We start from the raw sequence: 24,095 nt of genomic DNA on the forward strand, positions 1-24,095 counted from the left end.
TATTTGGCAGCATGTCTCCCTTCGCCAAGTCTCCCTGCGCAGGTGCAGAGGGTCATTATTCCGCAGGTCCCTGCAGCGACGTTCTGCGCAGGCGCTGAGCACACGAAGCAGCAGGATGTTGCTGCTCCTGGCTCTTCCCTTCAAGGTGCGCCTGCGTGATATCCTGACTGTGCCTCCTCCGGCACCCTAACGGAGGCTGCGCGCGCACACTGCCTCATCTCGGACTCTGGCGGACGCCTCCTGTTGCTGCGCACGCGCCTTCCCAACACGCACTGGAGTTGCGCGCGCATGCGCGCGCCCCTCCCCGATCTTTCGACTCTCGGTAGCTCACAATTTGGCAGCGCTGCGGCACATGCGCCGTTCTCCTTCGGTTCCCCTAAGCTATGGTGGCTCACTATTTAGCAACGGGCTGCCGTTGTCGCAGTGCCATTTGAACAGCCAGTATGGAAAGAGGGGCAGTTCGGAGCGGATCTCTTACTCCCAGACAGCTGGTGAGTCCCGGCTTGGGGCTGCCCTACATGCGCCTCTTGGAGGGGGTGTGGCGCCACCAACACCTCCCCGTGGAGATCCTCGGATCTCGCCCCACTCCGCCATCCGGTCTCCCCTCCCCTCACCTGAGGTTACACCGCTGGTTGTTGCTGTCCCCTTGTGGTCTCCTCATACTGCCCCAAACCGACACATCCGGGCCTCGCCGCGACGCCGTCCCTCAGCACCACGACGCCACGCTCGGGGAGCGGGGGGGGGGGGGGGGGTGGAGAGGGACGCACTGAGCATGCGCAGCGCGCAGGGAGGCGGGAAGGGCGTCGAGCAAAGCTGGAGCGTGGCGGCAGAGGCCGAGGCTCACGCGCCGAGGTGAGGGTGAGCGAGGAGAACGCGGCGCGCGTGCATGGGAGTAGCCAGCCCCTCCCCTCCGGGCCCCGAGGCGGGAAAGATGGGCCTGTGGGAGGGCTGAGAGCAGGGGTCTGGGTGTGTGAGGAGCAGGGAGCCGTTGGGGGGGGGGGCGCGTGGGAGGAGCAGGGTGGCTGGGGTGAGGGGCTGTTTGGGGGTATCAGACATTTGGGGGTGTGACTCTTGGGGAGAAGGGAGGCTGCATGGTTACAGGGCTAGTGGCACCTGCGCCCCCTCTCGGGTGTCCAGCTAAGCGAGGGGCAGTGTCCCAGTTTTTGCAGCCTTTGACCTGTAGTACCCCGGGCGCCTGTGGTTCTTCCCTTCAGGAGTCTGCCCGGTGGGCTACGGTGACCAGACGGCCAAGTGGTGTTCACTGGAGCAGCAGGAACAAGACCTCTAGAGAGAAGGATTTTAAAACGACACTCTTATCTGCCTATCGCTCTTCCCTAAAGGCGTCCCTGTCTCCTGCCCGTAATGCGGGCAGGCCTGACTTCTTCAGCCGCCCCCAGCAGGTCCGTGTGTCTCCCTCCGAACGATTACCATCCTCCTCTTCAGGTGGTGTTCCTTTATAAGCCAGCCCCTTTTGCCTTTTCCTGAGTTGGTCCACACCAGTTTTGTAGTTTAGATAGAGAGGCGTCAGAACCATCAAAGCTAATAGTCCTGTCATCCTCCCTTAGCAACTCAAGCATTTGCAGAGAGGTAGCTTATCTTGAGCCATTCTTTTTCTTCCTGCCTGTGTGGTTATTTTTTTTAAGACAATCTCCTGTTATTGTAAACTAATGATTCACAAACACTGCCAACTTAAGTGCAAGAGTGTAATAAGAAAAGCCAAAGAGGAGTTTGAAGAATGGCTAGCCAAAAACTCCAAAGGTAATAACAAAATGTTTTTTAAGTACATCACAAGCAGGAAGCCTGCTAAACAACCAGTGGGGCCCCTTGACGATGAAAATACAAAAGGAGCGCTTAAAGATGATAAAGTCATTGCGGAGAAACTAAATGGATTCTTTGCTTCAGTCTTCACGGCTGAGGATGTTAGGGAGATTCCCAAACCTGAGCTGGCTTTTGTAGGTGACAAATCTGAGGAACTGTCACAGATTGAAGTGTCACTAGAGGAGGTTTTGGAATTAATTGATAAACTCAACATTAACAAGTCACCGGGACCAGATGGCATTCACCCAAGAGTTCTGAAAGAACTCAAATGTGAAGTTGCGGAACTATTAACTAAGGTTTGTAACCTGTCCTTTAAATCGGCTTCGGTACCCAATGACTGGAAGTTAGCTAATGTAACGCCAATATTTAAAAAGGGCTCTAGGGGTGATCCTGGCAATTACAGACCGGTAAGTCTAACGTCGGTACCGGGCAAATTAGTTGAAACAATAGTAAAGAATAATATTGTCAGACACATAGAAAAACATAAACTCTTGAGCAATAGTCAACACGGTTTCTGTAAAGGGAAATCGTGTCTTACTAATCTATTAGAGTTCTTTGAAGGGGTCAACAAACATGTGGACAAGGGGGATCCGGTGGACATAGTGTACTTAGATTTCCAGAAAGCCTTTGACAAGGTCCCTCACCAAAGGCTCTTACGTAAATTAAGCTGTCATGGGATAAAAGGAAAGGTCCTTTCATGGATTGAGAACTGGTTAAAGGACAGGGAACAAAGGGTAGGAATTAATGGTAAATTCTCAGAATGGAGAGGGGTAACTAGTGGTGTTCCCCAAGGGTCAGTCCTAGGACCAATCCTATTCAATTTATTCATAAATGATCTGGAGAAAGGGGTAAACAGTGAGGTGGCAAAGTTTGCAGATGATACTAAACTACTCAAGATAGTTAAGACCAAAGCAGATTGTGAAGAACTTCAAAAAGATCTCACAAAACTAAGTGATTGGGCAACAAAATGGCAAATGAAATTTAACGTGGATAAATGTAAAGTAATGCACATTGGAAAAAATAACCCCAACTATACATACAACATGATGGGGGCTAATTTAGCTACAACGAGTCAGGAAAAAGATCTTGGAGTTATCGTGGATAGTTCTCTGAAGATGTCCACGCAGTGTGCAGAGGCGGTCAAAAAAGCAAACAGGATGTTAGGAATCATTAAAAAGGGGATAGAGAATAAGACTGAGAATATATTATTGCCCTTATATAAATCCATGGTACGTCCACATCTCGAGTACTGTGTACAGATGTGGTCTCCTCACCTCAAAAAAGATATTCTAGCACTAGAAAAGGTTCAGAAAAGAGCAACTAAAATGATTAGGGGTTTAGAGAGGGTCCCATACGAGGAAAGATTAAAGAGGCTAGGACTCTTCAGTTTGGAAAAGAGGAGACTAAGGGGGGACATGATAGAGGTATATAAAATCATGAGTGATGTTGAGAAAGTGGATAAGGAAAAGTTATTTACTTATTCCCATAATACAAGAACTAGGGGTCACCAAATGAAATTAATAGGCAGCAGGTTTAAAACAAATAAAAGGAAGTTCTTCTTCACGCAGCGCACAGTCAACTTGTGGAATTCCTTACCTGAGGAGGTTGTGAAGGCTAGGACTATAACAATGTTTAAAAGGGGACTGGATAAATTCATGGTGGCTAAGTCCATAAATGGCTATTAGCCAGGATGGGTAAGAATGGTGTCCCTAGCCTCTGTTCGTCAGAGGATGGAGATGGATGGCAGGAGAGAGATCACTTGATCATTGCCTGTTAGGTTCACTCCCTCAGGGGCACCTGGCATTGGCCACTGTCGGTAGACAGATACTGGGCTAGATGGACCTTTGGTCTGACCCGGTACGGCCTTTCTTATGTTCTTAATATAGTCATAATAAAAACAACCCCAGTGTAGAGTATTCATAAGTTGTTACAGCGCAGCTTGAAATCTGTTGTAGTGTCAGATGAGGGAAGGAAGCAGGGAAGCTTTGGATGGGACACATTGTACAAGGAGAAGGAAGGCTTCCAGTTACCAACCCAGGCTTGATTTGAACTGGAATCCTACAGTCCAGTTCTCTGAATCATATAGTTCTGTATCTGACTGTGTTTTAAAAATTCCACTTCTCAGTGAATGGAGAGAACAGCTAGATGAAAGCTGAAGGCCAGCTAAGACAGAGTCTACAATATTGTAAGTTATCATTTTTGATTATTCTAAATAGGGATTGTTCATTGTATCACTGAAATGCAGGTACTTTTGCACTGGAACACAGCAGGTGCTTATCAGAGACTAAATGGATTGTAAGTAACAATAAGTAAGGCATCCAGTTTCCAATTAAAATTGTAAGCATAATTAGGTAAGTCCATAAAATATGTTGCATGGCTAACGTGCCTGTCATCGTTAAAAGTACTTCAGCACTGTATTAAACAGAAATGATCAGAGCACCGGCATTTTATCTTAGCTGAAAGATGATATCACCAACACATGCACCATGCTAGGACGTCCAGTACTAACTCAGAAGAGTGTCACTTACACTATTATTTCCTGCTGGGCTTTCCTTTCCTTGCAGAGGTCTCATCCAAGTAATCATCAGTCCTTGGACCCTGTTTGTTTTTCATATTTCACAAGCTGCTGCCCAAGGTGACAAAGCAGCAGGTCATGCTGCTTGCTATGAAGAAATGGCCATAAAACTGCATTCTGGATGGCATGGGATTGCAGTTAGCATTCAAAACTTGTGGAAATGACACATTTACTTTTCTCCCATGAACTGTTTTCTTATAAGTATAATCCTTCCCTTTGCCCCACCTTCTACATGCTCAGTAAAGACTGCTGGGTTTCTTAGAGCTTAAGGACAGAAGGAACCATTAGATTATCTAATCTAACTTTCTTCATACATAGGACATTAAATATCATCCAAATACCCCTGTATTGAGCCCGATGACTTTAATTAGACCAAAGCATTTCAGTTCTCAAGAGACTAAACTGTTCTGTGCCCCATGCAGAGAACAGGAGAGACGAAACTACCACCAATGCTCGAGGACTCTGCAGAGGTAGGGAATAAAGTGAGATGTGTTCAAATGATCCTAGCAGGTAAACAATAGCCCAGGCTTCTGAGGAAGTCAAACCCCTTCCCCCAAGGTCCCTGTCCATTTTCTCTGGGGGAAGATTCCTTACAAACCCTAAATCTGGCAATCAGTATAACCCTGAGTATGTGACCAAGATACATCTGTCAGGCATCTAAGAGAGAGGATTCTGTGTATCACCAAAGAGCACTGGTCCACCTCATCTGGTGTCTTGTCCCCAGCCGTAGTCAATATCAGATGCTTCAGAAGAAGGAGGCGCGGGTGGGCCCAGAATACATTTGGCCAAATGAGTAGTTTGTGGGGGGCGGGGGGGAATTCCTTTTTGATTCCTGCAGATGACTGGCTGATGCATGAGATGTAATTATAGGGTATGTCTACACTTCCATCGAAAGTGTGACTGCAGCATGTGTAGAACAGAGCTAACTTTCAGCTAGGTAGCTTGAATAACAATAGCAGTGAATACAGTTTTATCATCTGCATCTTGCAATGGACTGATACCTGACTTTTGTTCCAAATATGCCCAGAAATGCTGAGTCTCTAGTGATGATCTTAATTTCTTGTAGTGGGAGCACTGAAAGACTAAAATACTACTTCTAGTGAATTGCTTGCAGTGTTGGTATAGCCATGTTGGTCTCAGGATATTAGAGAAACAAGATGGATGAGGTAATATCTTTTATTAGACCAACTTCTGATGGTGAAAGAGACAAGCTTACAGAGCTAAAGAAGAGCTCTGTGGAAGCTCAAAAGCTTGCCCCTTTCACATCTCCTGGAAGCTAATGGAGATGTTCCTTTCAATCAGCTGATCGAGCAACTGCATTTGAATCCAGCAGAGATGGATTTCTCACACTTTCAATGTTATCCATGTCATTTAAATAGATATTCCTTTTTATATAGCTCAGGAAATGTTGAGAAACATGGATTCTTCGTGGTCAAACAAGTTTGAAATATCAATTTTTTATAATTGGATATTTAAATCCAGTTGAATCATGAAAAAGATGAAATGCCCTCTATCCTTCATATGAAATGTTAACTTAGGTCAGTCCTGCCCTCTGCTGTAGCTGTGCATGTGAAAGTAAACATGCACATATAGAAAAGAGGACACTAGTGAGAGTGCTGGAGAATTCCCAGCTGTAGGTAACTGCTCAGAGCTTGAGAATTTGAAAAGTGAAGCACTGATGTGAGTTTTGACACTAGTGTGCATGTGGGAGTACTGAACCCTCCAGTGCACAAGTGTGGGGTATAAATTCCCAGTGATCATCTGAATGATATGAAATAGATTGTTTTTGTTTTTGTTTTTCTGCATGAAAAGATGCAGCAAATGCTAATGTAGAAATGACTTTGGAGGTGCTCTTTCTATAGCCTTTGTGTACATAGATGTTTGGTTTGATGTGATGCTGATTAAACTGATGTCCTTGAAACAGTTGTGTATAAGAATCTTAAACAGCTGCTTCTTTTTAATATTCACTTCCTCTTTTGTTTTAATTATTGAGTTCCTATATTTTTCCCTTTCAGTTCACTAAAATGTAGAAATGTAATTAGAGGGAGGCTGGGCTCAGAGAAAGCTGCCAGTGTTTCTACATCATGATTAAATATATCCACCATCCCTTTTGTGAGAGACTGAAAAACTGGATTCTTATAATTATCTCGATGTTATCCAGGAAAGAATCGGTAACACGTACAGATACAAACTTATTGAAAATGCAGCACTAATTAAAAACTCATATAGGCTCCTGATGATCAGGAGGGTATGAAAACAGTTATTTAATTTTTTCCTCTATTTGCTATCTTTGTTACAAAACCAAACAAAACCATTCCATACAAAACCAAACAAAACCATTCCAAACAAAACCTATCTCCAATCACTGGAGAGACTTAATGAGGCTTTTATCTATGCAGCAGTCAAACACACAATGGAAGTTATTTCATTCACCACTTCTTAGGCCGGGGGAAATCTGCACAACTTATTTTCCAAATGTAATCCCAAAGGAATGCTTCAGTGTATTCATGAGCAATAATGGGCTCATTCCTTGCTCTGAGCATACAGTTATTGTTTTTTAAAGCAAAGGTTTTATAAATGAATCTTGATATTACTGGTGTTGTGTGGTTTAACCATGAAATTTTGGTAATAGTAACATAGACTTTTAAAAAAAAATGTTTTTATAGAACTGGAAGGTCATTGAGTCCAGTCCCCTGCCTTCACAGCAGGATCAAGTACTGTCCCTAACATGTTTTTGCCTCAGATTCCTAAGTGGCTCCCTCAAGGATTGAGCTCACAACCCTGGGTTTAGCAGGCCAGTGCTCAAACCTCTGAGCTATCCCTCCCCACATAACATCCATTAGGCTACCCACTCCATCCTCCTGGAAATGCAGGATCCTTCTTTACCCCTAGATAAAGCTTACATCATACAATTTTGGGCAAGATAAGTAATTAGCTTTAGTGCACTTGTTGAATGCACCAAGATGTGGCAAGTGTCTGCACAATCTGTGATGTAACAAAGAGCTGCTGAGATTCTGGTTGTATCAAGCAAGACTGTAGCTTTTATAGACTAGATTTTGAAAGGAAAGGAAACTGCTGGAATCTTTCTTCCATAGCCCTCCTTCCACTAAATTAAATTCATAAGAGAATAGTTGATAGTGAAATAGAAGGGCTCCTGTATTCCAACATTTTCTTCATGGGAAGCTGAATAGTAATTAGCACCTGTATTTTCAGAATGCTGTATAAATATTAACTAATCCTCAGTGGCCCATGAGGCAGGAAGTTAAATATTATTATCCTTCTTTTAAAGTTGAACAACTGAGAGATTCAGAAACTTACTCAAGGCCTCTCAGCAAGTCATTAGCAGACTCAGGATTACTTTAGAAGTTAGGAGTTTCTTGCACATAGTCCCGTGCACAGACCACTAGATTACATTTCATGGGTGATATTCATCTGGGACTCTAGATGTAAGAAGAAGAGGTTGTGAGGGTTTATATGTGTGAAGAGATGGTCAGCATTATTGTAATGTTCGAGCATGAGACCGGGAGCCACAATTCCTAGGTTTTATTCTCAGGTCTTCTACCAACTTGCTCTGTGACTTTGAGCAAGTCATGTAACTTCTCTTGTTGTAGTTTACCTATCTCTAATATGGGATTACTAGCTATCTCACAAGATTGTTGTGATTTATTAACTGATTCTAAAGTGCTTTGAAATTATCTGATTAAAAGCATGATATAATGACAAAATATTACAGTATGGGGTGGACTGCAGCAGCTTACTTTGCAATAAACAGAACTGCTTATGCCTCAGGTGCAAAAGATGCATTTAAAATACAAACCAAAAGGATTCCTAGTCTGTCTGATATGAGACACAAACACTACTGCCGAGAGTCATTCTCTTAGGTCAGTGTGTAATATTGGCGTGTGATTTTTGTACAGGGATGCTCAGATCTGAGTGCACCACTGCTTCTCAGGATTCACCTTCCTAGCTGCAGAACGCCAGAGGATACCCAAACCAGTGCATTAGTGCTTAGTTTTGAACCTGCAGCCTTATTTGTGAGAGAACTAATCTTGTTAGACAGCGCTGGTCTCCTTTAGAGAAAAATCTGATTTTTGAGATTTTAATTGCAGGCAGTTGGTGTATGGTTCTATTTTTACACCTATTGGAAAAGTATCAAAGTTAATTTCTTAGTGGAGGAAATCATACTTTTAAATGTGCCATTATGAGGAAATGACTCCCTGATGTCTTTGAGTCAGTGCTTTGTTTCTTGTTAGAAGCGTCTCCTGTCTTCCCTGATGAGCCTGGCTCTTGTTTTCAGCGGCTGGTTTTCTTTAAGATGCTTTTGATCCTGTATTCATTAAAACCTGATCCTGCTGCTTCCCACCAGCCCTAATGGTCTGTAAAACTATTTCTCTTTTTTCTAAGATGCTGTTAACTCTGCCAGCACCTACAGAGCAGAGGAGCTCAAAATATTGTCAAAAGTCCTCCAATTTATTCAAACCTGCTTCTCTCCACAAACAAAAATTAATCTTCAATGTTATCACAGCAATTGATTTCAGTAGAGAAGTGGAACTGGGTGGAGAAGAATCTAAAGGGTTTTTATCACTGCTGTTTCCCCCTCTGCAGGTAGAGAAGGATAATTGGACAAAGGACTTGGAAATAGAGAACAGGAGGTAGGAAGACCTGAATGAACAAAAAGAGAAAGGGGGCTTAAACAGAGAGCCATTAATCAGGATTAAAAAAGGACAAGCTACAGAAGAGGGTAAGAGAAGAAACAATGAAGAATGAGATGAGAAGGGAGTAGGGGACAATGAAGAGAGAGGATCTAGGAAAGGAGTAATGATTATTTAAAATTTCATCTAGGTTGAGGAGGAGGAGAGAGTGGAGAGAACTAAGGGAAAAGAAAGATGAAATCTGACTAGTCACCTTGCAGGGAAAGAGAACAGGATCAAAAAAGGGATAAAGGACAAGAGGATGAAAAGAAGGCAAGGTTTCCAAAACCTACTCAGTTTGGTTTTAGACTCCTAAAGTGATGGTGTCAAGGTACATAGCTATGCAAGGAGCACAACTTAGTTAGGTTCCACTTTCTTTTTCACTAATGGAAAAAAACTTCATGTACGTAAATGTACACCCTTTAACTGAGAATAAAACAATGATAGTTCATATTATTAATTTACACTTATTTGTTTTTGTACAAATTATAATGAGCATTATAAATTGCAGCATCCATCTTAAAGCATTTTAAGAGGACTCTATATGATTTTTTCACCCATGTTCAGCTTATCAGTTGCTTTTGCTTGTTTCGGCTTCCTCAAGAACAATGTTTTACAATAGGTCTGGAATGGCATTGGGTTGTTGTAATCAAAAGGTGGCAATATAACATTCAGATGTTTAGTTACGGTTTATCGCCTTTATCAGATGTATCTTAAAGAAAGAATGCCTCTGTGCAGGACAGAATGCTATTCATTAACAGAGAACTTGAGAGGTTAAATGACATGCTATGATATCCAAAATAATTATGTTAAAAGAATGTTAAGGTTGCAAAGTCAAACACTCCAAAGATAGGAAATGCCAGAATTAAATTTTGCCAGGCAACTTCAATTTGGCCCCTATGCACATATACACTTTAATCTTTAATTACATGATCACATACTATTTTTCCCCCCCACAGGTACCATGTCTCTTTCAGTGAATGGGCAGCTATTTAATATTTCTTTTTATCCTCCACATTGAATGTGTGCCCCTAGGCTTTATTTAACACACACATGCATACTTTTCACTGGATAAAAAAATAATAATTTCTTCATGGGCATTTGCTTGGTGCTCAGGCCATAGTAGCTGAGTGCTTCACAAACATTAATGAAGCAGCAAAGAATCCTGTGGCACCTTATAGACTAACAGACGTTTTGCAGCATGAGCTTTCGTGGGTGAATACCCACTTCTTCAGTGGGTATTCTTCAGCCTTGCATCTGAAGAAGTGGGTATTCACCCACGAAAGCTCATGCTGCAAAACGTCTGTTAGTCTATAAGGTGCCACAGGATTCTTTGCTGCTTCTACAGAACCAGACTAACACGGCTACCCCTCTGATACTAAACATTAATGAGTTTATCTACCCATTTGAGATTAGGTAATAGTACTATTCCCAATTGACAGCTGAGAAACTGAAGCGCAGAGAGAGATTAAGGTCAAAAACTGATAAATGTGTACACTAATATTGGGTAGCCAGCCTGAAACACCTAAGGCCTTATTTTGCAGAGGACTTAATATTTCCATAGTACTTTTTGTTCAAAACATAGCTCCAATTGATTCCACTTGCAGTTGTGAGCATTCAGATTTTTTTGCAACTCTAGACCAGGTGTATCACATTGGGTACCCATAAAATGAGGAACAAACAGTTAGTGGTCACCTGTGACAATTTTGGTTTAAGTGATTTGCCCAGCATCTCATAGGAACCCTGTGGCACAGGCAGGGATAGAATATAGTTCTCTAGGGTGATATTTGAGTTCCTTAACTATGAGCCTGTCCTCTCTCTTCCCTGCCTTATTCATACAACAGCCTCACTGACCACACAATCCTGATTCATTCCGAGATGAACCTTTATCCTGTGCACCAAATGAGAAAGGGGTCTTATGGGAAAAAATAGTATGGGGTCATGTAATGAAAGACTATCATAATGTGCATATATATATTGTATATAAGGAGGCTGAATTAAGTTTTCACAGGGAACCTTATTTCTGAAATTTCCTAACATTTGAGCGCTTGACTTCACAACCTTAATGTTCTTTTAATGTCATGTTTCTAATGTAGTTTCCTAATTTAAAAAAAGTAACAAACTGAAAAAACAACAGAAATTCCATCATGTGAAACTATATTCACCAGTTTGGGTCATCAGTAGGGTTTAGACCTTTAGATTCACAGCTCAGACTTCTGCTATTTGTGCTAATGGACTAAATGGTAGCTGTATTAGGCTGTTATCTCCCAGGTCAGGTGGACCAGTCATTAGAAGATGAGACAGATATTTTGCAGGTGGGCGTCACAGGTATTTGCTGACAGCAGAGGAATGTAGAGACTAAGGACCCCCAGACTCAATTCCAGGTTCTGTAGGGGAAGCATGCTTTAGTGATTAAAGGCTGTTGTTCCCCTAGCCTGTGTTCGTCCCTCTCTGCTGCTAGCCAAACTCCAGCCCCCACTGGCTCCTCCTCCCTCCTCCTGTCCTACCCATACAGTGGCATTCCACCTCTTCCCTCCTTCCTCGCTTCTCTGCATTCCAGTGTAGTTGTCACCTCCTTCTCCACACTTCCTGGTTGCCAGCACAGGAGAACACGGAGAACAGGAACACTGCTGTCAATTTCAGTGCTTGGCACTACAGTGGGCCCTCAGCTGCTGGAAGATACAATTTCAGGGAAAGTCTTGCTCAGACCCTGCAGGCTCAGGATGAAGCATGTTCAGTTGCTCTGTAGGGATTGCCCATGCAGTCTGGTTGGCATGTAAGATTTACCTAGTAATAGTCTTTGAGAATAAAACCCTCTAAGCAGGTACAGCTGAGAAAGCAATAGTGCAAGGATCCTACTGCCCTACCTATATGTTTCATTGCTGCCCTAAGGAAATAGCTTCTAGGGATGTTTATTCTCCTGAGATGGATAGGAAGGGTTAATTAGTGCCAATTATTTTACATTTATATTGTGGTAGAGCCTAGAAGCCTCAACCAGGGTTGAGGCCTATGGTAGCAGGCACTGTAGAAACATACAGTAAATGACAGCTTATTAGGGTGTTTGTATATATGACTATTTGTTCACTAGGAACTGAAGAGAAACTTGCCAGCTCGATTCACATAAGCCACCAAAGAGCAATTAAACAGCAGCTGCCACTAAACCTGAGCAGGAACCATCAAATTCTTTTTAAAATGACAACATGTTGCAGAACTCCTCACAGCTAATAAGGAGCAAGGAAGAGAGGGCATTACCTGGGAAACAATACATTGTGTTCAGTGGGAATTTAAGAAAAGCTTTAAAAAATTTTAGATTAGTGTTAGGTGATAAGGCTGTAAAATCATACAAATTCAAATCCCAATCTGTCTCTTCCCATCTCTGGAATAGGAGGTGGAGGTAATGAACTCAGCTATTGGGAGTGCAGGTGAGAGGAGAAAGCAGAAGTGCATTGCTGTCAAATGGCTAACTTTTGATGGGAGTTAGTCCTTCATAGGATTGCTTTCTGCTCTCAACTGATGCTGCCACAGTCTGACCCCTACTCCAAGGCTGAGGCAAGCCCCCATCAGAGAGTCCTATATAAGGAGAAAACACAAAATGAAGTTTGCAGTTGGGGTTTCTGGGAAGTCTTCACACCTTGTCTCCATACAAAAGCCTTTCTTTGTAGTCCCCAAAACTTTTTACTGTGACTGTGTATATAAACTCATCAGTACACTTACTTATGGAAATCTTCTCTCAGCTTATCTTCACAGACCTTGCCCTCTTAGCTAACCAACACATTTCTCTAGGCACCACTCTCCAGTGATGGAATGCCTCCTACTAAAATGTGGTTGGACAAGGCTCATTATCAGTAGTACTGGCAGAACTGTCCCTGTGATGTATCTAATGTCAGACACTGTTTTGTACAGTGCTTAGCACAATTGGGTTCTGATCTATGACTAAGACTCCTTGGCACAAAGGGAAAACAAGTAAGAAATAATAATAGATATGTTTTCCCCTGCAGAGGTGAGTTGATATTAAATTATGTATATTTATTTACATTGCATGTGGAAAACATACTCTGAGTTTGTTTTTTAAATGACCACTCAGAACCAAGTACAATGCCTGGCAAATCTCTATAGAAACACATTATTAATGTATAAATACCTAAAATAGAATGAGAAGAATAAAAAGACTAAAGGGTTTCATACATGCAGCTATACTCTTAAAGTGAAGAGACAAACACCACAGACAAAATGGAGAAAACAGGAAAAGGATGTTTGTTTTCTTAATTATGAGAGGTTTAATACAGATTGATTTCACTTTTCTTTAAAATATTTATAACCTTTAATATCTCATCTCTGTGACAATCTGTGTGATGTACTTATCTCTGTCATGCCTATTTTAAATGCATCCCATTTCTTGTTTGAATCAAATATTTATTAGTTTGCACACTATAAATCCAGGCACAAAACTGTTCCATTTGAGTGTACCTGTTTCAAGCATATATCCCCATCCCAGTTGCTGCTGTGAGATGCTCAGTACTCCCTATCGCCAGGAATACTGATTCCAGTTTGAAGTTGGACTCACAAACTCTCAATCTTGCCTTCCCTGGGAACTGTTGGGTCTTTTGCTTTATATCTTTCCTTTGCATGCTGTTTTGAAGATCTCATCTGTATCCTTTATTTTGTGGAAATCAATAGGAATTCTTCAAAAATACTCTACTGTTCTGCAGAGCCATATGGGATAACAACATTTGGTAGCAGTTCCCAGTCTCATATTTCTTGGATCAGCAATTCATTTACACCTTCTGAGGAGGAAGTACTTTGCATCACATCACTCTTAAGTGTCAACACAGAGAGAGTCCAAAGGGAGTTCCATATAGTATCCCAGTAGCACAGTGGTGAGGAAGCCATTTGATAGAACAATGGGAACCAACACATAACTTAATTTGTTTAACTCTCAAGCCACTGGGTAGCTGAAAAGCTAACCTGATCTTCAGCTAGGAAAAACTTCCATTAAAAAAATCAAACCAGATTTTTTTTTAAGGCATCTCACAACTACTTACTGCAAAGCAAAGCGGCTGAATTATATGCAAAAGAAATTTGGTAAATTAGAGACCATTCCATTCTCTGCACCCTCTGTCTTGTGTGCCAATTTTTTTTCTTCCTTTCACTGCTGCTCCTCTTAAAGGTATAGAATTTTGCCAGCTCTAGAGGTGGGAAGGGCTCTGAAATAAGCACCAGTGAAATTCAGAAGATAAAAAGAAAAATGGAATGAGTATGATATATTGGAACTGTCAGGAATGGAAGCAGTGAGTGCACAGCTGAGTGCACACTCCACTGTTACTAGCAGGTTAGGTAACTGATGACAACAGCAGTCCGTCATCCTAAATACTTAACATAAACCTTGTTTACAGATGGCACAGCTGCAAGATTGTAAGCTTTTGGGGGCAAGGACTTCCTTTTTGTTGTGTTCGTATATGGCCTAGCACAATGGGGTTCTAGTCCACAACTAGACACAAGAAGACACATTGTTTTGAGAGAGTTTACAGCAGTAATTATTTAAACAAAAGGCTGGTGGAGTTGCAGGGGGCCCGAGTAAAGAAGGGAAGGATGAAAAGGAAAGCTGCCAAGCTGTTCCCCTTGTGGATGCTGTGTTTCAGTCAGCTGTAAAATAAAACTTCACCATTCTTAGCTGTATCAACCAGTACCTCCTAGAGGGACCTTGCACACAAACATTGCAGCACTATAACCTGCTGTTTATTCTGTATATGTGCATGACTCTTCTCTCCCAGGAACTGCCAAGAACTGCCAAGGTTCATAGAACATAAGAATGGCTGTACTGGGTCAGACCAAAGGTCCATCTAGCCCAGTATCCTGCCTACTGACAGTGGCCAATGCCAGGTGCCCCAGAGGGAGTGAACCTAACAGGTAATGATCAAGTGATCTTTCTCCTGCCATCCATCTCCACCCTTTGACAAACAAACAGAGTCTAGGGACACTATTCCTTACCCATCCTGGCTAATAGCCATTAATGGACTTAACCTCCATGAATTTATCCAGTCCCCTTTTAAACATTGTTATAGTCCTAGCCTTCACAACCTCCTCAGGCAAGGTGTTCCACAAGTTGACTGTGCGAAGAACTTCCTTTTATTTGTTTTAAACTTGCCCATTAATTTCATTTGGTGGCCCCTAGTTCTTGTATTATGGGAATAAGTAAATAACTTTTCCTTATCTACTTTCTCCACATCACTCATGATTTTATATACCTCTGTCATATCCCCCCTTAGTCTCCTCTTTTCCCAGCTGAAAAGTCCTAGCCTCTTTAATCTCTCCTCATATGGGACCCGTTCCAAACCCCTAATCATTTTAGTTGCCCTTCTCTGAATCTTTTCTAGTGCCAGTATATCTTTTTTGAGATGAGATGACCACATCTGTACGCAGTATTCAAGATGTAGGCGTACCATTGATTATTATAAGGGCAATAATATGTTCTCCATCTTATTCTCTATCCCCTTTTTAATGATTCCTAACATCCCGTTTGCTTTTTTGACTGCCTCCGCACACTGCGTGGACGTCTTCAGAGAACTATCCACGATCACTCCAAGATCTTTTTCCTGATTCGTTGTAGCTAAATTAGCCCCCATCATATTGTATGTATAGTTGGGGTTATTTTTTCCAATGTGCATTACTTTACATTTATCCACATTAAATTTCATTTGCCATTTTGTTGCCACTTAGTTTTGTGAGATCTTTTTGAAGTTCTTCACAGTCTGCTTTGGTCTTAACTATCTTGAGCAGTTTAGTATCATCTGCCAACTTTGCAACCTCACTTTTTACTCCTTTCTCCAGATCACTTATGAATAAGTTGAATAGGATTGGTCCTAGGACTGGCCCTTGGGGAACACCACTAGTTACCCCTCTCCATTCTGAGAATTTACCATTTGTTTCTACCCTTTGTTCCCTGTCTTTTAACCAGTTCTCAATCCATGAAAGGACCTTTCCTTTTAGCCCATGACAACTTAATTTACGTAAGAGCCTTTGGTGAGGGACCTTGTCAAAGGCTTTCTGGAAATCTAAATATACTATGTCCACTGGATCCCCCTTGTCCACATGTTTGTTGACCCCTTCAAAGAACTCTAAAAGATTAGTAAGACACGATTTCCCTTTACAGAAACCATGTTGACTTTTGCCCAACAATTTATGTTCTTCTATGTGTCTGACAATTTTATTCTTTACTATTGTTTCAACTAATTTGCCTGGTACTGATATTAGATTTTCCGGTCTGTAATTGCTGGGATCACCTCTAGAGCCCTTTTTAAATATTGGCATTACATTAGCTATCTTCCAGTCATTGGATAAGGAGGCCGATTTAAAAGACAGGTTACAAACCATAGTTAATAGTTCCGCAACTTCACATTTGAGTTCTTTCAGAACTCTTGGGTGAATGCCATCTGGTCCCGGTGACTTGTTAATGTTAAGTTTATCAATTAATTCCAAAACTTCCTCTAGTGACACTTCAGTCTGTGACCGTTCCTCAGATTTGTCACCTGCAAAAGCCGGCTCAGGTTTGGGAATCTCCCTAACATCCTCAGCCGTGAAGACTGAAGCAAAGAATCCATTTAGTTTCTCCACAATGACTTTGTCTTTAAGCACTCCTTTTCTATCTCGATCATCCAGGGGCCCCACTGGTTGTTTAGCAGGCTTCCTGCTTCTGATGTACTTAAACATTTTATTACCTTTGGAGTTTTTGGCTAGCCATTCTTCAAACTCCTCTTTGGCTTTTATTACATTTTTACACTTAATTTGGCAGTGTTTGTGCTCCTTTCTATTTACCTCACTAGGATTTGACTTCCACTTTTTAAAAGATGCCTTTTTATCTCACTGCTTCTTTTACATGGTTTTTAAGCCACAGTTGCTCTTTTTTAGTTTTTACTGTGTTTCTTAATTCGGGGTATACATTTAAGTTGGGCCTCTAATTATGGTGTCTTTAAAAAGCATCCATGAAGCTTGCAGGGATTTCACTTTAGTCACTGTACTTTTTTAATTTCTGTTTAACTAATCCCCTCATTTTTGCATAGTTCCCCTTTTTGAAATTAAATGCCACAGTGTTGGGCTGTTGAGATGTTCTTCCCACCACAGGGATGTTAAATGTTGTTATATTATGGTCACTATTTCCAAGCCGTCCTGTTATAGTTACCTCCATGGACCAGCTCTTGTGCTCCACTCAGGACTAAATTGAGAGTTGCCTCTCCCCTTGTGGGTTCCCGTACCAGCTGCTCCAAGAAGCAGTCATTTAAAGTGTCGAGAAATTTTATCTCTGCATTTTGTCCTGAGGACATGTTCCCAGTCAATATGAGGATAATTGAAATCCCCCACTATTATTGAGTTCTTAATTTTGATAGCCTCTCTAATTTCCCTTAGCATTTCATCGTCACTATCACTGTCCTGGTCAGGTGGTCTATAATAGATCCCTAATGTTTATATTCTTAGTAGAGCATTAAATTACTATCCATAGAGATTCTATGGAAGATGTGGATTCACTTAAGATTTTTACATCATTTGATTCTACATTTTTCTTTCACATATAGTGCCACTCCCTCCTCCCCCCTGCATGACCTGTTCTGTCCTTCCGATATATTTTGTACCCTGGAACGATTGTGTCCCATTGATTGTCCTCAGTCCCCCAGGTTTCTGTGATGCCTATTATCATCAATATCCTCTTTTATCACAAGGCACTCTAGTTCACCCATCTTATTATTTAGACTTCTAATATTTGTGTACAAGCACTTTAAAACTTGTCTGCCCTTTTCTGATGTGTCCGATTCTTTGTGAATGTTTCTTGTCTGATCTGGCCCTTACCTTATCTTCTTCCATCCTCTGCTCCTAAGTATAACCTAGAGATTCTCTATCAATAGACTCTCCTCTAAGAGAAGTCTCTGTCCGATCCACATGCTCCTCTTTAGTAGTTAGCTTTCCCCCATCTCCTAGTTTAAAAAACTACTCTGCAACCTTTTTAATGTTCCTAACAGGATTCTGCAAGATGTGCTTTTAAAAATGACTGCAAGGCCTGTGGCAGCTGTTGTGAATGAAGGCACCTGTTTCTTACACAATGACAAGAGAACATGAAAGTGTGCATACACAAACACGCAACAGCTCTCATACTGGAAATGTAGTGAAGAATCAGTATTTGGTCTTAATGATGCATCTTCACTATTGCATCTTGGGGGTCAGAGACTCTACAAATAGAATAATAATGGAGGAAGACCTTAATTCCCAAATTTTATTTCTGCTGTGACCCCACAGACTTTAGAAATAAAAGTATATTAACCAAAGGGCTGTTTTATTCATATATAATATTGACATGCTTGAAATGAGAGTGCCCCCTAGTGGTGACTTGCTAGTTCTCCACCAAAAAAAAGTCCTCTAGTACAGATGTAGGCAAACTACTGGTGGTAAGGGGGCATGGAACAGGGTATCCTGGGGGAAGTTGGATGGGGTGGAGGTTGGGGGGGGCAGTTAGGGGATGGGAAACAGGGAGGGTTGAAAGTGGGAGTCCCAGGGGGCAGGGATGTGGATAGGGGTCAGGAGGGCAGTCAGGGAGCAGGGGGGGTTGGATAAGGGGGTGGGATCCCAGGGGGAAGTTAGGGGCAGGGGGTCCCTGGAGGCAGCAGTCGGGGACAAGCAGTAGGGGAGGTTGGATGGGTTGGGGGTTCTGAGGGGGGCAGTTGGGGTGGGAAGTGGAATGGGGCAGGGGCCAGGCTGTTTGGGGAGGCACAGCCATCCCTACCTGGTCCTCCATACAGCTGCACAACCCCGATGTGGCCCTTGGGGCAAAAAGTTTGCCCACCCCTGCTCTTATACATGAATCTCAGAACAGGCAGAGAAGAGAGAGGAGGAAGATGCGGCCTTTGCTAATTTGTCATCTTGATACTGGATGCTCTCACTGTGTTCTGCACTTGCTGTTTTGTTTCCAGTCTAAATTATGCATTTGTCAGCATCTCTGCCAAATCACCCTTTTATTAAAAACAATTTCCCTTTCCAGCCTCTTCCAGCTGTATAGCAGGACAAATACATTGAAGAAGGCTGAGTTTAGGCACAGGTCTTCCTTCTGTGACTCTCCTTCAGCAAATGCTGACAAGTCAGCCAACAGCTAAATAGATTTCTTAACACCAGCAATCAAACTATCTGCAGGGGAGAGTAACGCTTAAAGCCTTGCAGAAGAGGTTTGTTTTTAAAGATGATGTTCCATTGTCCTGACAACAACTTTGTGTCTAGCTAAGATATAGTAAAAACTGACTAATTTCCCTTTGAATTGCAGTGTTCACCAGGCATAGACTCACAGTTACTAATAAGAGATTGATTCTTGTATATCCTAAAAATGTGCTGGGTTTGTCTGTACTGAGCTCAGAGGTGGGTAAGCAAGCAGTCCTACAGCAAACCCTGTTTATGTTAGTAGTACAAACCCCTACAGCTACATTGGAGCCTGAGTGATGTGGGAATAAGGCATTGTTTACACAAGGAGTTCAGGCACCAATCTCAACAGTAATTTTAAAGGGGCAAGTAAGAAACAGTTTTATCAGAACATGGAGCTAACCTAGAACAATTTTGCTACTGCTCCAGTTTCCTCCAGCATAAATGTATGGAGTCTTAGCTATAGGTTTCTTCGAGGTGCATAGGCCATATCCATCTCCCACCACTCGTGCTAGTCTTCCTCTTTAAAAGGAGAAAGGATAGCCTTGTAATTAAGGCACTAGACTGAAAATCAGGAGAGCCAGGTCCAATTTCTAGCTCTGCCATAGGCTCCCTATATGAACTGAGTCACAGTTTATGGCTCACTTCTTGAACTGTAGAAATGGGATGTTAAGAGGCTAAAGCTAAGAATAGCTAGATTCGTAGGACCAGATACCAGCATATCTCAAGCTACATTTCATAGTGAACACAGGACTCATGGAGTTAAATAGCAGGAGAGTTGAATCAGGGATTCTCCACTACAGAAAACATGTTTGCTATTAATCAGTCTATCTTTAAGGAAATAGGAAGCTAGTGTGGAGGAGTTGGTGATGGAGGAAAAAATTTCCAGATGAACTTTAATATCTTTTCCTAAAAAGTTCAATTTTGAAAGAAACCTGTCCTTTGGGAAGAGCCGTGGGACATTAAAAAGATTAATGAAAGCCAAGCTGTGACCAGAAAGGTTCCAGGGGGTGTGGGGAAGAACAGACTTGCAGCAGTCACTCAGGAAGGCGATCAAGATCCCATCTGGAGGGGCAAGAGGCCAAGTCACAGAACAGATGGAAATGAAGCAACAGCTGGTGGAAACACGCTTTCATGTGTAAAGTTTGCTCTTTGGAGAATTTTGCTCTCCAACTTTGAAGGCATCATTATGCTAATGGCTCCTCCCCCTACAACACTTGGGAGACAGCCTGTGCACTCAGGAGCAGGCGTTCCACAGCTCTCAGTGATGCTGGTTAATTAACAAGATCGCTTTCAACATTTAGAAGCTGCTGTCACAAAACCTTGGCATGGTTTTAGCAGCAGAGGGTCTTGTTTCTTCAACAGCAGAGGGGGTGGGATGAAAGAGAATTAATTTGGCCCCAAGTGGTTAAGCAGATGGGATGAAAACTGCAGAGCCCAGGACTTTGTTACATATACCCAAAATTGCTCTTTCTATTTTAAATAGTGCTGATGGAGAGAAGATTGCAAGCTGTACAAGTTGGGTATATTAGTGAAAACTAGAACCGCTCTCACTGCTTCACCAACCATGTTCTGGAGACCCATTCTCCTAGGGAGAGATGGGATTTCTCTTTTCAATATTGTCACTCAATTTGCTACACTGCACCAAACTCAGATGGAAGAAACAAAGACTGACACTTTCCTTTGGAGTATGGTGGAGGAGAAATGTTAGTTATAATATTTCTACATGCTGAGAAGGCTGCAAGGTTGCAGAGAACAAGGCTTTCCAAGAACAACCGGAAGACTGCTTTGAAATAAAGGTCAGAAAAGTGACTCTTCTCTCCTTTTCTTTAATAAAAGGTATGAAGTGTTTCTCCCATTAAGACTTGAATTTCTCCCCACTACTAGGATCCATCAATGCAATTTTGATTACAGAGAAAAAAAAAGGCTAAACTCTTGATTAAAATTAACACATTTTAAAACACTTCATAATTAAAAACCAATACCCATTCCCTTCCCCCGGCACCCATCCTGAGTCCAGTTTCATAACAGATGCTGAGGTACAAGACAATAAGTTAAAGAGTTCATTCCAATTTTGTAGAGTTCAGAAGTCTTCCTAATGTGTTGTCTTCTTTGATCCCTTCCCAAATTTGGCATCAAGTCCAAGACCTGCAGAGAAATGAGAAAAAAATTCTAAGGGAAAGCCCAAGGCCTTTCTATAGCTCCACATGCTAACTGATGCCAAATTACTTGAGAGACAGGGGGTACCTGTGAAACTTTTTAAAGAGTCAAAAAAAAGTCTCCCAAATCAGTTGGATATGTGACCATAGCAACAGCCTCAAAGATATCCCCATCCCTCCCACTTCCCCTCCTCAAAACACTGAGATAGTGGTTTTGCCAGCAAGCTTGTCCAAGAAAATCCATTGTCCAAAATCCTAGGTCAACCCATCCCCCCACCCCCCTGTCTATACTCCACCACTCTAACATAAGGAAAAAAGACTTAAAAAAAGCCAGGCTTCCAGGACTTACCCATGAATACCAGGATAGTTCCCACCCACTGCATCATGCTGATCGGGTTGGCAAATAGAATGACAGATGCTAAAATGGTGAAGAATTTGCGGGTTGTGGTGATGATTGAACAAGTTAAGGGTCCAAAGTATACCACAGTCATGAAGATGAAACTCTGAGAGAGAGAGAGAGAGAGAAAAAGATTCAGTCTGTCTGAGAAGGCAAGATCTCCAACATGAAGTTCCATCTTAAACCTTTTCAGAGAATCTTTTGGCAAAGAACAAATCCCAACCACAACCTGAAGATGACATAAGAATTTGTACACAACCTTGACAGTCTTGATCTGAAAATACTGGCTGAAAAGTGAGCTAGGAACAATCAGATATGGCAGGAAGACCAGACAACTTCACATTTCCGTCCCACAAGTAAATGAACATTCAATGTTCTTTGGTCATCAAGTGCCTGGGGTAAGGGAACCAGAAAGTTACTTACCTGACCCAGTGCACTTGTCAGGCCAAACAGCAGAATGTTGTAGAGGATGTTGGGGTAGCGTTCAGCAAAACTCAGGAATTCCCAGAGCTCTCCAGTGAACAAGATACCTGCAGAAAGTTTAAAGAGAGCAGGATGAACTCAAGGCAGAGACATCCTGGGCAGACAGGGCTGGAGCATTTATACTCCTAGCTCAGGGTCACTACGATTCGATAACAGATAGCAAAGACTAAGCTCCACCCAGAGAATACCAGTGGCAAAGAACTTTCAGTCACTGCACCATGCCAGATAGGTTGTTTTGGAAGAGAAAACAGCAAGTTGGCTACCCACCCCAGGATTTAAACAAAGTAACATAACATCCAGGAGTTAAGTTCACTTTGCTGCCTCAGTTTTGCAGCTCTATGTACTATTGCTGTCCTCCTGTACCCACTTAGCCTGAACTCATTGTGTTTGCAGCCAGCATAAGGGGTCCCTGGAGGTCAGTGAGAGGAATCAGATGCTACAACAGAACGTAAGAATGTCATCTTAGCAAGGAACATGTCCTTCACATTCCAGATGTCATGTACACTTTTAAACTTGGCCTCAGCTATGAATGGAACAGATGAAACAAACATCACGGTCAGTGTCTCATGACAACAGATTGTACCTTGCACTATGTATCCCGATTCTCAAAAGACAGACGCCAATAATCTCTCTCTCTCTCACACACCCCTTAAATAGAACAGGAGGCTTCTGTTTAGAAGCCTGATGTGACCCCAGTCTTTGCCAAAACAAGAGAGCCACCAAATTGTAGCCTAGGAAGCTACAATCTATGCTACCGAGCCAGCCTGAAAGCAGGAACTTTTCAGACATGTGAATGCAGTTTTGGGAATGGCGCTTTAGGAGAAGCAGTGTCCCCTGGTGGCAATTTAAGAAACTACAATAAAATCTCCACAGATTAGGTTGAAAAACAAACAAAAAATAAGCTCTGCAAGACATACTAGGCCCTTTTTAGAACAAGAGACGAAGGTCCTGCCTAGAGGATCTTACAAATCAGTCTTCAGGCCAGGTCGCTATGGCTTCCTCAGATGTTCCTTACCAGCCCCCAGGAACAAGGTGGACCATAGATTAACATTTAGCATCATATGATTGGAACCAGTTTGGTAATGAGCTCTCATATGGTCCTGAGACACTCCCGTCAGTCCATCCAATGTTAGTGACAACAGCTAAGGGAAAGGGGGGAAAAAAAAAAAAAAGTTGCAGAAGACTAGAAGAGAACTCTCTGCCAGCTACTCCCTTCCTGGAACATGCACTGAAATACTCCTGAGGGCATTCTGTGCCAAAAATTAAAAACGTTGCACACTATTTTAAAATTTTGCAAAATTCTGCATATTTTATTTGTCAAATAAATGAGGAGGCTCCAACATGGCACTGGGGAGCACAGGCCACTGGCTACACAGGGGGTCCAGGTGAAGGTGGTTGGGACTCAGCGGGGGGTGTCTGGATGTGGGGAGCTCGGGGGGGGGGGGAGGAGGAGGGGGGAAAAGGTGTCCAGATGCTGGGGAAGGGAGGTCAGTGGGAGCGGGGTCAGGTGCAACTGGTTGGGGCTCAATAGGGTGGGGATCTGGCTGGCTCATTGGGGTGTTCCAGGTGCAGAGAGAATGGGGCTTGACGGGGGTGGGGGTGAGGCTTGGGAGGAAGGTCTGGGTATGAGCAGGTCTGGGCAGATGGGGGAGCAGCTCCCTGTACAGTGATCCCTCCCCTACAACTGAGGAGCGATGGGTGCAGGAAGCGCGGGGGGCGGGGGGGGGGAGAGAGGCAGTTTGCAGAGCTTCCTCCAGCTGGGGGAGAAATCGGGGTGGATCTGACCTGGCCCTGGATACTAT

The 24,095-nt window shown here is 42.6% G+C and overlaps 2 protein-coding genes and 1 long non-coding RNA gene across 13 annotated transcripts in view; 1 reads left to right on the forward strand and 2 right to left on the reverse strand.

The window, feature by feature from the left end:
- The window catches only part of LOC123356335 (speckle type BTB/POZ protein), a 32,871-nt gene extending 32,112 nt beyond the window's left edge, over nt 1–759 (reverse strand). For 3 of the 6 annotated variants that reach the window (XM_044999533.1, XM_044999532.1, XM_044999527.1), the window contains exon 1: nt 1–197. The gene's annotated coding sequence lies outside the window, so the exon portion shown is untranslated. Of the gene's footprint in view, nt 198–614 lie in introns of those variants that run through there. The other 3 variants (XM_044999529.1, XM_044999525.1, XM_044999528.1) reach the window with 2 other exon arrangements.
- LOC123356339 overlaps nt 118–24,095 on the forward strand; it is a 24,588-nt gene continuing 610 nt past the window's right edge. Inside the window, exons 1-5 of one of the 6 annotated variants that reach the window (XR_006575330.1) lie at nt 118–491; nt 1,215–1,443; nt 3,944–4,003; nt 8,999–9,134; nt 20,741–21,053. This is a non-coding gene — a long non-coding RNA (uncharacterized LOC123356339). Of the gene's footprint in view, nt 492–1,214; nt 1,444–3,943; nt 4,004–8,998; nt 9,636–20,740; nt 21,210–24,095 lie in introns of those variants that run through there. The other 5 variants (XR_006575331.1, XR_006575329.1, XR_006575327.1 and 2 more) reach the window with 5 other exon arrangements.
- The window catches only part of SLC35B1 (solute carrier family 35 member B1), a 7,663-nt gene continuing 4,631 nt past the window's right edge, over nt 21,064–24,095 (reverse strand). The window contains exons 6-9 of the mRNA XM_044999534.1: nt 23,309–23,435; nt 22,234–22,340; nt 21,763–21,916; nt 21,064–21,402 (exon numbers count right to left, since the gene is read on the reverse strand). Coding sequence (XP_044855469.1) covers nt 21,350–21,402; nt 21,763–21,916; nt 22,234–22,340; nt 23,309–23,435 — 441 coding nt within the window. The 3' untranslated portion in view covers nt 21,064–21,349. The remainder of the gene's footprint in view (nt 21,403–21,762; nt 21,917–22,233; nt 22,341–23,308; nt 23,436–24,095) is intronic.

Source organism: Mauremys mutica, chromosome 25 (genome assembly GCF_020497125.1).
Source record: "Mauremys mutica isolate MM-2020 ecotype Southern chromosome 25, ASM2049712v1, whole genome shotgun sequence".
Classification (NCBI taxonomy): Eukaryota; Metazoa; Chordata; order Testudines; family Geoemydidae; genus Mauremys; species Mauremys mutica.